The sequence below is a fragment of the Geospiza fortis genome, unplaced genomic scaffold (assembly GCF_000277835.1).
Source record: "Geospiza fortis unplaced genomic scaffold, GeoFor_1.0 scaffold17, whole genome shotgun sequence".
Lineage (NCBI taxonomy): Eukaryota > Metazoa > Chordata > Aves > Passeriformes > Thraupidae > Geospiza > Geospiza fortis.
Window position 1 is genome coordinate 1,791,301 of NW_005054438.1, and position 12,710 is coordinate 1,804,010.

Below are 12,710 nucleotides of genomic sequence, written 5' to 3' on the forward strand. Positions count from 1 at the left end.
TACTTAAATCTTTTATATGAAATCCAGTGCACTAAGAAGACTTTGTTCACCAACTCAGAAGAAAATCTCTTTAAAAAGCCTACTCAGAACCTTTCCCCATAAATTCCTTCCTAAAACTCTTTGTGGTGAGGACATGGGAGGTTCTGAGGTGAAGGGAGCAATGATGAAACTTTTTAAGAGCATACAAGTTGTTTTCACTTTCTGAATTGAAAGAGGGTTTATTGTTTAACACTATCCATCCAAAATCCATGCAGTGTTTCTGTTTGAAACAAGTGACAGAAGCATAACTTCTATTGCCATACTGTAGAAAAAGGAGGAATACAACTCTGAAGTTGTTACGTGTAAAACCAAAGCCAGGAGGACGACGTGGAAGTCTTAATTAAAAGATATTAATAAAGAGATATGGAAAATAGAACACTGAGAAAACAGTTAAGCTCTATGGCTTATTTCATGTAATTCACAATTTCTCTCCTCTTAGAAACTAAGAGGCAGAGGAAGAAGGAGACAAGCTCAAAATTCCTTCCTGTTTCCAACTTCAAATTCCACAAGAAATCATTTTCAGACATTGGATCACAGCATCAATTATTTTACTCTACTGAGCCAAGCAATCTGAAAGTGCAAGAATTGAAAAGAAATCCACAGGCACTTCCAGTTATGACATGAAAGACATAAGTTAGTTAAAAAACAAACCCACAGTGTTTTATTTTCACACACATGACGTGCACCTCTGTAAATGCACCATTCCTGAAAAAAAAAAAGATAAATCTTTCCTTATTCCATGCAGAGTCAGATGCAGAGGCAGTGTGAATCACAGAGCTATATGAAGGGATTTTGGGCAGAAACTTGTCTAGGCAAGGGATTGAGAAATTCAGAGCTAAGCTGGTTTTTTTTTATTTCCTCATTTCCCATACAGATATGCAAACTGCTCTGCTATCAAAACGAAAACTAGTATTTTTTCCTTTTTTTTAAATGTATAAAAAAAAATCCTCAGCCTCGCACTCTTTCCAATCCAAACACTTAGGCCAGTGTTACAGAGAAGCCTGCAACTAGAGAAAAGAAAAATTGTCCTATCTGCAAAGAAAACACCTCACTCTGACCTCAGCATGATGATCTGCACTTGCAGAATGGAAGCCTGGTCAAACACACCCTCTCCTGCTCTCTCCCACTATTGTTTCCAGTCCCACCACGAGTTTGTTTTCAGCCAGGCAGGACACACACAGAGTTTTAATTTGATTGACGCCAAACTGAACACCTCAAGCTGAAAAACAAGCCAGCATAAAGACTTTCACTTCACAGCCTGTCCATAAAGACAGGTGCTTCTCCTTTGAATTTCTAGGTTGCTGAGCTCAGCCAAATTAAAACAAACCAAAAAGTTGTCGTTCTTATTTTGTTTTCTTTCTGTTACACTCTCTCTACAGCAGAACACAGACCTTGCTGTCTTGTCTGTCCATACATATGCAGATCAGCCTTTTCTAAAGATCAAACTCAGAAAAAACCAACAACAAAAACCCCACACAAGAGGGGGAAACTGAAAGGTTTCTTTTTTTTTTTTTTTGGTGCACCAAAGTGGAAAGTCATGAAGTATTGATTTTTATAAAATCCCAAAAAATTCAAAGCCAAGTAGTTCTATTTGGTTGTATGGAGCATCTTTTGTGCTTCAAGACCAGTTCTATTCCACACACTCACCAGTGGTAGCATCCTTGTAAATTAAGAGAGGTAGTCTTGTTTTACTCTAAGGCTGAACAAGTTTGTTTCCCAGTTTTCACCACCTCGGACTATATTTTGTGACAGCTCTCAGGGAGGGTGACCCTCTCGAGTGGCAGCAGTGATCTTGAGGGAAAGAAACCACAAACCAACATTTCTTCTTGATCTCCCTTGCTTTTTCTCTGCTGCTTAAGTCTGACTTTTCTCCCTCCCCCAAACCATAAGCACAGTTTCAAAATAAACTGATGTAAACAGAAAGCAGTATTCATTTAATGCAATTAATAAGAAAGATTATTTTTTTTTCTCTTTTTCTACAGTCAGGGCTCGATTAGTTAGAAAATACTGACAGTTCCTTTTTTTTTATGAAAGAGAGATGGACAATTTCGTTCAGACAGTGAAAGAACATCATGGTGTGGCTTTTTATGTTTTTTTTTAAACTTTTTTCCATTTTTTTCTTTAAGAAGGTACTGTAGAGAGCATAAAGGCTCCTTGTACTGCAGTAGCAAATCCAGTACCGTAGCACTTCAGAGGTGGTTAACAGTGCTCTGGTTCAGAACCGGTGTTAGAAAATAAAGCTATAAAAGTCACGATGCAGGGGATTTGGTGGGAATTTCAACAGCGTTTTCTAGGAACGTAGAAGGGACTGAGGAGGCATTGGCTTCTTCCCCTTGGCAGAGCTCTTTTTCCTTGGTCCCGTTTTTAAGTCTGTTCTTGGGATCCAGCCTCTCACTTCCAGCGGTGGCGCACGAGGGAGGACTCGTCGTTGACCACGTCGTTGTCGGTGTAGCGGTGCTGGCAGCGGGGTGGGATGAGCAGCAGCACGATCAGCACCAGCAGGATGATCCCACACAGGCTCATCAGGGCGTAGGAGGCGATCCAGAGCACGGGCTCGTGGAAGGAAACGCTGGAGACGCAGTTGCTGGCCACATCTGCCGTGGTGAAAGGGCCCTCGATCTCAGAGACGGGCGTGCCGTCAGCTTCTGGGGAGCCACAGAAAGGAAAGGATCAGGTCTGCAAACATCAGTTAAAAAGTACTTGTACATCCCTCTGTCATCACACATCTCAGCACATTTGTGTTTTACTGTCGCAGACATCTTTTATGGAAAATCCTTTCCTTAGGAGTTTTCCTCCTGAGAAGCTGAGAGGCCTCAGGAACAAAATGTAAACATTGGTTATCTGCTGCTGTGGAATGCAACAGGTGCATCTGTGATTGGTCTCATGTTGGTTGTTTGTAATTAATGGCCAATCACAGTCAGCTGGCTTGGACTCTGTCTGAGACACAAGCTTTTGTTATCATTCTTTCTTTTTCTATTCTTAGCTAGCCTTCTGAGGAAATCCTTTCTTCTATTCTTTTAGTATAGTTTTAATGTAATATATATCATAAAATAATAAATCAGCCTTCTGAAACATGGAGTCAGATCCTCATCTCTTCCCTCAACCTGAAACCCCTGCGAACACTGTCACATTTTACCACATTTCTCATTGCAATTAAAACATGTCTTAGGTTGGAAATGGGGCTGTGTGTTCTATCCCCACCTGTCAGAGCTGGGGCAGTTCTCTGCTGTCCATGGGGCAGTTTTTTCTTTCTCTCTCCCACAGCCAACCCTCCCTCCAGGAGATCTCTGCTGTCCATGGCCACTGAGTGTCCCTGCAGGGCTGATCCAATTCCAGCATCCCATGGGGAGATGCTGCGCCCAGGGGAGGAGCCAAGCATTCCTACCTGGATCCAATCTGAGCCTGGAGCAGCACAGCAGCCTTTGCCCCCTGCATTGCCAGAGGAGCAGCTTTCTGCTGCCCTGCATTGCCAGAGGGAGCCCAGGCCCATCTGCAGCAGCCCTGGAGCTGCAGAGGAAAACTCCCCCCTTGTGCAGGATCCCTGCTGCAGCAGCAGCACAGCTGGCACTGCAGGAGGGCTGAGCCCCCATGGGATGGGGCTGTGCCACCCCCTGACACACAGGGGGCAGGGCATGCTCTGACTCTGGCAGTGTTTTTTTTTGTTTTGTTTGTACTGTTGCATTTGAATTTTAATTTTCCTAATAAAGAACTGTTATTCCTATTCCCATGTTTTTGCCTGAGAGCCCCTTAATTTCAAAATCATAATAATTCAGAGGGAGGGGGTTTACATTCTCCATTTCAGGGGAGGCTCCTGCCTTCCTTAGCAGACATGTGTCTGTTCAAACCAAGACAAAACACAAAAATCCCATGTTTATAAAAAGTTACTCTGAAGCATAAGGAGACTGTGACTCCTTCATCTCCACAGGCTGTCTAGGAGAGGACAGACATTTCAATCAGTCAAAGCCCAAACCACTTGATCACTTTTTTACCTCTGCACTAATCATTCAAAAATATCCTTTTAAATATCCTACAACATCCACCCTGCTTTAGGGCACAGCCTGGGCAGTTTTTTCTTGTTTCTGGCATTTCCAACAACTGGAACATCTGCTCAGGTGAATCTTCGCTCTTTTGTGTTTACTGTCTTAGGGAGGAGCAGAAATGTTCATCAGCTTCACAGACACCTGAAAGGACTTCACCCTAAACACAAGGTGCATTGTGGAAAGCAGCACAGACCTTTTTGTGGATGAAAACCCAGAAGGAAGGGGAGGTGAGGCAGGAGAGCTGGGTGACAGATGTCCACAGAAGGGGAGTGGAGGAGAGGAAGGTCAGTGTCAGGAGTGAGGAACAGGGACATGAAGGAGCAACGGTGCTGGACCAGGAGAACTAACCCAGCAACTTTAAAAATGATGACAAAGTTAAGGCAAGAAGCAGTCATAATTCACTTCTCTAGCCAGCCACTTCCATGACACATCTGAATATTTTTTCATGAGGGCCCCAGTTTTAACCGTCCTATTTCTCACACATTTTACATACAGGCACACTCTTGCCTGATTGGAAGTGATCCCACTACTAAAAACTGCATCTCTTATTTTCACATATCTTAGTCACAACTGCTGAAATCACATTTAAAGAGATTACCATAAACTACCCCCTTGGAAGGAAGAAGGGAGCCTGGATTTTGCAAAGGTGACCTTTAAGGTTCTTCAGGTCTTTAAAAAAACGCAGAATAAGTTGGTTGCTTTAGCTGCGTAGATTTTGGTTGTCATTCAGTGCCTGGCCTCACAAGACCTTGTATTATTTTAAGATTTAGGTTTTGTTAGATTTAATTCAATTCAATTGTGGGCTGGTGTTGAAAGGGGCAATCCTGCACCCTCACTCCTGTCCCTCACAGCCCCGTTCGTGTTGGTGGAGGGAATGGGAGGCTGCAACTCACAGATCAGATGGGACACCATCCTTCACAACAAACAAAATGCCCAAACAAGGAATTTTCTGTGGAATCACTCATCTGAACCAGCCCTTTCTCCACCCCTAAGTGTGGGAAGGCTCCTTGAGCAGGAATATGCTGTGAGAGCAAACTGGGGGCACCCGAGGCTGCACCCACGAGGACCCTGGCACTGGTGAATAACCAAACACCCACTCCCCAAACTCATTAGTTAGTGAAAATTCTGCCTAGAAGGTCTGTGGAAGAAATCCTTTTTGTCCAGAGCCCCAGGACTGCACTTTGCAATTACTTCTTATGCAATTATTTCTTCTGGACATCTCACCCCCTCACACCATTGGTTTGTCTCTATGAAGTTCTGCAGCAACACCAAACTCAACCACATGTAACACCAATTTCAAATGCAAGTCCTAAATATCATGGCTTAGTTGTATTTTGAAGAAGTGGTGGTGGGGGGGGAAGAAAAAGCAGTACAATTTTCCACCTTGGAAATAAATTTGAAAATAAACAGTCTCTAATTACTCATTATTTGGCTCCAGCACAATAATTACTCCTATTAAAGAAGACAACGCAAAACTGTTGCCATAGTGGCTGACATTTTAAACTGCATTTTGAGAATGCTTGATAGCAGCACAGCCTCTGCTTTCTTCCCTCCAAAAGGGAAAAAAGTTTTCCCTCACACTCTTCCACCCCCAGGGAAATTGAGAGGAAATTTGCCTAAATTGTTCAAAGAAACCCTTAACATAAACTAACAGTCACACACTCAGCATATTTCACATTAACTGAATTAGAGGATTTTAATGTATCATTTTAGAATATTTGGTAGTACCTAACTACAGTACTTGTATAACCTTGAATAAATGAGATTTTCTTCATTGTTGATAATTTCCTGACAAAAAAGGCGCCTCTGGAAAAATGCTATTTTCTAACATTTGTGTAGTACTCAACACATGCTAGCTCACCCACTTGGGTGGTTACAAAAGCAGTAAACCTGGAATTAGATAAAATTCATAATAGAATTGTGAAGTACAGCTTGAAAGGGGCTCCTGGAAGTCACCTAGACCAGGATCCTACTCAGAGCAGGAGTGTCAGCATCAATAGATCAGTTCTGCTGCAGATTTACCCAAGGTTTATGCCAGGCCTTGTAAAACCCCGAGGATGGGGACCCTGTTTCATTGCTGTGCCACTCACCTGGTGAAGAAAAAACTCCTCATGTCCAACATTTCTGAATGTCCCTGGTAGATGTTGCTCTTTGTTATGTAATTTCATTTTCACTTACCTTGGCTTGCATTCAGCTTAGGGCCTACCAAAACCCCAATTTTTTTCCCACAGGGCTATTTTTTTCCTGATTTTTTTTCTTTGCTTGGAAAGGGACCTTAAAGATTATCTAGTTTAAACCCCCTGCCATGGGCAGGAACTTTCCATTAGACCAGATTGTTCAAAGCCCCATCCAACCTGGCCTTGAACGTTTCCAGGTTGCCTCAGTAAAACCAAATCGTTGATCTGAACATCCTGTCTCAGGAAGGGACCTGATCCAAAAACCTGTCCTAGTCATCCTGTAGACACTAGATTATCAACAGGCAACTCAAAATTATTTGTTTGAATAAGTCTTAAAGGGTTTCATGTAATGAGGAAAAGGCAAATTTCCTGCTGCAATGGAAGAACTTCTTGCAACTATCTAACTTTCCTGTCACAGACATCTTTTATGAAAAATCCTTTCCTTAGGAGTTTTCCTCCTGAGAAGCTGAGAGGCCTCAGGAACAAAATGTAAACAATGATTATCTGCTGCTGTGGAATGCAACAGGAGGATCTGTGATTGGTCTCATATGGTTGTTTCTGATTAATGGCCAATCACAGTCAGCTGGCTCGGACTCTCTGTCCGAGACACAAACCTTTGTTATTCTTTCCTTCTTTCTCTATTCTTAGCTAGCCTTCTGATGAAATCCTTTCTTCAATTCTTTTAATATAGTTTTAGTATAATATATATAATAAAATAATAAATCAAGCCTTCTGAACCATGGAGTCAGATCCTCGTCTCTTCCCTCTTCCTCGGACCCCTGTGAACACCGTCACACTTTCCTCATTCTTGGAACATTCTGGAGAATGAAAATGGTCCCAGGAATAATGTGGGAAAAGCCAGTTCTCATCTCTAGCCAAGTCTGAAAAGAAACCTGGAAGTTCAGTGAAATTAAGGTTTTTAGTCCTGTTTCCAAAATTTGTGTATTCATCATGTGCAACTCCAACACCTTACAAAATCAATTGGATTTAATTTAATGTTCACACTAAGAAAGCAAAAGTCACTGCAAAGCCACAGTGAACAGTCTTTAACATTCCTCTGTTCCTGAAGATTGGAGCCACCAGTAATTCAGTTTAATTTATGCTCACGAGCTGCCTAGAAGGCTCCAAATAAATGCCATTAACGCAGTTGCTATGGAGGGCAGGGCTGGCCTCCGCGGGAAGCTCCATCCCTCATCCTGCACTCACAGCCGTGGCTCTCTCATCCAAGTGCTGTTAAATATGGAAACCACAAGCTGTGAAGGAGTGAAACTCAGCATCACTGGCACAATCCAGCAAAATGTCATCTGCCTCATGTGAGTGGAATCTGGCAGCTCCATGCATCTTGTCTCAGCTGATTCCTCAGGAAGCCGAGTTCCTGTGATGCTGGTGAGACATGTGCAGAAAACGTGGACAAGGAGACCAGGAGGAAATGGCTTGGAGCACCAGCTGGGTGTAATCACATGTCCAAGCTCATGGAAATTCCAATGGCAGCTCTGTTCAGCAAGCTCAGTTCTTCCTCTCTGGCAGAACTACCTGAAGTGGTCAAACTGTGCTTGCAGGGAGCAATATGAACACCAAGGCGTTGCTATTATGGTTCTCAGATTATTTTTCTCACCAAAGCAGCTCTAATGCACAGCAGCTGCCTGGTGTCCTCTGCTGACCATGCATGGTCCATGTGTTCTGTCTGATGCCCCTTCCTCCCCCACTGATGGCTGCAGCAGGACAGGGGCAGGAGGCAGCTCCACACTTGCTCCAGCTGCAGTCAGGAGGCACCAGGAAGAATGAAAGGCAGGAAAACCTGGCCTGCAGCATTTGTCCAGTTACACTCTCCGGCCAGATGCATTCAAAATGTGTCTTTCATCACTGCCTGGCACCTCACAGAAGTGTCCATAAAGCAACTCATATCAATATCTAGATTTTCTTTGAGAGCAAGCTCAAAGCCAACAAGTCTGAGCTTGTTAACAATGGAGAGATGGAAAGGAAGGAAGGAAGGAAGGAAGGAAGGAAGGAAGGAAGGAAGGAAGGAAGGAAGGAAGGACGGACGGACGGACGGACGCAAGGAAGGAAGGAAGGAAGGAAGGAAGGAAGAAAGAAAGAAAGAAAGAAAGAAAGAAAGAAAGAAAGAAAGAAAGAAAGAAAGAAAGAAAAAAGCTTTAAAACTGCCCTAGAGCTACAGCTCAGCCAGCCAGTATCTCTGTTTTTCCCCTCTTTAAGCACTCCAGTCCTAACTACCTTTACCTGCTCTAAAACCTTAAAGAAGCACTGCCAGTTCCAGTCCTTCTCTCGTGCAAACCTCAGGTGAGACAATGTGTTTCAGGGCACAGACCATTCCTGTTTGGGACAGAGACCTCAGTATGGGTGCACATCCTTCCCCTCATCTCCCACTTGAAGGTTCTTGTGATGTCAAAGCAATGTCTGAACAACAAGGGAAGGAAACCCCAAAACTTTTGGGTTTTAGCTACCCTTGGTGAGAAAAGAGAAATCATGAAAGTTAACCAACACAGTAAAATCAGCCAGAAATGATGAGCTTCCTCACATCTCCTCAGCAGCTAGTTAATAAATTAATGGCTTTCAGCTTACAATGAGAAAAGTAATTGTTTAGAATTAACACAAACACTACAGAGTCTTAACGTGAGTCCCATTTTCACCTCAGCTCTTTCTTTGCCAATTTCTGAGGGGCTGAAAAGGCTCAATTTACATTTAGAGAAAAGTGTGAGCAAGGCACTTCACTGCACACTTCAGGAGTTGGTTGAAGAATCCATTTATGCACAGCTCAGAGCAGGAACCAGCCCAAAACGAAGCTGCATTAAAACCAGGGACTCATCTGATGTAACTGTTGGGGAAACTGCACACACAGACAGATGTCCCAGAAAGATCATCTCTGTGAGAGGGAAGAACCCAGCACAGATACCCAGAGCTGATTCACTTCATGCCAAAAGATGTTGCAATACAGTTGTGGTTTCCTTTTCCTGTTTTTTTCTTCATTTGAAATGTGAATGACTTGGAATTTCTTTAAAACACACCCTTGACACTGCAGGAGTACCCACACTTCCTGCCAACAGATACGTGGCAAAGGTGTTTCTCTGATTTTCCTCACTCCCCAAATCCTGAGAAATTTTCCTCTTACCTGCACAGGGACTCACTGCAAAGCCCACTCTCCTCTGGGCTCTGTCAAAGATGACATAAAATCCTTCCATGACTGTAGCACCAATGACCAGAGCGTTTGTGGAGGACGAGATGCCGAATCTGTAGCACTGCAAATTATCTCCTATCACAAGGATGGGTTGAATGTAAAGCTGTTAAAAGGAAAATTAAAAAAAATATATTATATATATTATAAAAATAAAAATAAAGCCAGAGTATAAAAAGCAATACCTAACAACAGGTAGAAGTTCAGACTTTTTCATTTTTATAGTTCAGGCACGCAAATTCCACTGGAAATGGAGAATGGATAGGGGCAAACAGATTTTTGTACATGATTTAAAACTGGTCAAAGCTAACAGGCAGGTAAAGAGGTAAAGCTGGTGGATTCTAAAATGAGTTTGAACACAGTCACTACATGCAGGTCAACAGCAAATTCTCAAGATTCTCACTTTTTACCATATTTTCCATAAGGGAAGGCTAGCTGAGGGAGAACCTGGGAGATGAACTCAAATTAGAGAATAATTAGTTATTAAAAGAATTATTAGGATGGAGTTGATTCAGAGAGCCTTCAGTGTCAGCTGCAAGGTTCTAGATTTTATAAATTCACGTCACATTTCAGCCCCTGTCTCCTTGGGGAAGATGAATGATTGCCAAGCTACATGATCAATACAGAAAAAGCTTATCATAAGGCTTTACTATATTTCAAGTTAAAATGTACTTAATAGGTTCATTCTTTCCTTTGCTCCTGCCTGTCCCTTGAGGTAAAAGAATGTATTAGTAATGTTAGACAATACCAGCCTGTATTGCAACTTACACTGGGAGGAGAAGCCAGAGAAGAAAAACAAAAGTGCTACATTATATTCCAAATATAACGGAATGGATGGAATATTAATAAAAGATAAACCAGGCGAGTTACAGAAACTGGAGAAGAGCTCACAAAGGGTCATTGCCAAGATTTTCATATTCAGAAGAAGTGCTCCAACTCAAAATGCCACGAGAAACAAATCAATTCCCTTCCCCAAACGAGAAGATCAAAACGAGCAGAGACATTCTGTATTGACATCTGATGTGGCCAAAGCTCATGAAAACAAAACAGAAAGTTGCCTGTTTTTCCAGATAAATTGAAAAAAAAAATCATTCCCAACTAGATGGACTGCACTGAGGGGGAAACTGTGCTTTGTCCCTTTCTTTTTTGCTTTTAGGTTTGACAAGTTTTCTATTTAAAAATTGATTTTTAAAATTTGAATAAAAAATATTTCCCTTGCATTCAATAAGCCAGTTCCCTGTTGCTGCTAAAAATAGCTCTTATTTTTTAAGAGCGTGTACTTTATAATAGTAAAAATAGTAAAAATAAATACACAGAATAAACAAAGAAGGTTGAGACCTGTGGTAGGATAGAGATCCGAAACGACCTACTGGAGTTTTCATCCCTCAGGTAAATGGAGAGTTTGGGAAATAAGGACCAGGGTTTTTCACTTCTATCCCAGCATGCAAGCTGTGTACCAGTCCAGAATTCAGAGGAGAATTCTTGTATCTGTAAAACAAAGCAACCAAACAAAATTATACTTAGAGGTTACAGCCATTTTGATAGATTTTTGTGAATCACTACCACTGTTTGATACTTCTTTCATTTCCATGGAGAAATTCAAGAACACAAATCTGAGCTGCTTCTTTAAGGACCAAGGCAAAATCCCAAACCCCAACACCCAAACTGAGGTGTGTCATGACCCAGCATGACCTGGAGAAGGGGGAAGAGGCAAAAGCAGCTTTAGCTCTCCCTTCCCTCCCCATTTTTGTCCCATTATTTCCTCTACGGCAGTGAACATGTGGCCTCCCTGAGCAATCACTTCCACAATGGGATTGCACTGCCTCCCTCCCTCCCCTCTGACCAAGCACCAATGGTTTCTTGCATTTTACATTCTATAAAAAACACAAACCAAACCACGAACCACGTGAATGTATCATGAGATAGTGAGGTCACCTCCCTTCCTCATGCACCTATAGCTCCTTTCTCAGCTTCAGAGCTTTGAAGCCAAGGGCTAAGCCAAAAATCTCCTGGCATCTGAGGGAATCAAGGTTTGCTGTAAAGGAGAGAAACACACCCTCTGTCTCTTTTGAAGCCCTGTCACTCCCTACCAGTACAACCTGACATGCTTTTGAAATAAAACTGATTAACAGCATTTTGTAACATATCCATGGAACTAACAAAACAAAAAGCCAACCCCTACAGAGCTTGTTTAGCTAAGACAAACATCTTGCTCAATGTTCCTGCTCCCTGAAGCTGACCTGCTGCCAGATCTGAGCAAAACCCTTCCTCATTTTACTGCATTTTTTTGGCTGGTTCTTGTTCCCCCACAAAGCAGCAGAAGGGAGGAGCTTGGTCTGAGGCTCCCATCTGGGTGAAGGAAATAATGGAATCCAGCCTCTGCACTCTCCTCATTTGAATTTATCTGTGATGTGGATTATTCTGTAAGCATCAGCTCATCCATTAAAATATGGCATTTTGCAGGTGACAGGCACTCACCCATTGCCACACCTGCCAATGAAGGGTTTGTTAGGGCTGCACAGAGACTCCTGCTGGGATCTCTAGCTGGTCAGAGTGACCCTGAGAAGAGTTAGAAAGTCTCTTTTCTCAGCCCAGCGCTTGAAGAAGGAGTCAGAGCTCTTCATTTCTCGGTGTCAAGGTTGTTTATTGTGTCTTAGCTATAAAATATTTTCTGCCCTGCCGTGGTCCTTACAGCAGGACAGTTCCAGGCACTCTGCCTGCTCCCAGGGCAGTGTTATCTTTTTATACTAAAAACTACGTGTACAATGTTTACAATTACTTCCCAATCCCTATCACCTATGTTAGACAGTGAGCTTCTACTCTAAACCAATCTAAAAGTGCCAACATCCCAGCAGAAGATGGAGGCCAAGAAGAAGAAGGAGAAAGGCTGGACACACCCAGATCCCTCCATCTTGCCCCCTGAACCCCCATACCAAAAACCCCAAAATCTACTTTTTCACCCCATGATAAATTTACTATTATTCTACTTAAATTGTTGTGGCTTGCTGGTCTTCATATAAGGTTGGTAACTTGCTCCATGGGTCATAACCAAAACCACAGGCAACTTGGGCTCTGTGACAGGGTCTCTGAGATATCTGGCAGGAGTCGTAGCTGCTCAGGACAGACAGAGGGATGTCCTGGGTTCCCACAACTCCTTCCCATTTCCAGGTGCTCTGCTCTGTTCTTGGGCCTCAGCAAGCACAGCCTCATGTGAATAAGGAGATTTCCCACCATGAACAGGCCTTTTACCCTGAACTCTCAGCT

General features: G+C 42.7%; 1 protein-coding gene across 1 annotated transcript in view; it reads right to left on the bottom strand.

Moving 5' to 3' along the window:
- Positions 1–202: 202 nt before the first annotated feature.
- Positions 203–12,710, bottom strand: part of BACE2 (beta-secretase 2) — a 28,872-nt gene continuing 16,364 nt past the window's right edge. The window contains exons 6-8 of the mRNA XM_005427259.2: positions 10,785–10,934; positions 9,384–9,552; positions 203–2,684 (exon numbers count right to left, since the gene is read on the bottom strand). Of these exons, the coding sequence (XP_005427316.2) occupies positions 2,431–2,684; positions 9,384–9,552; positions 10,785–10,934 (573 nt within the window). The 3' untranslated portion in view covers positions 203–2,430. The remainder of the gene's footprint in view (positions 2,685–9,383; positions 9,553–10,784; positions 10,935–12,710) is intronic.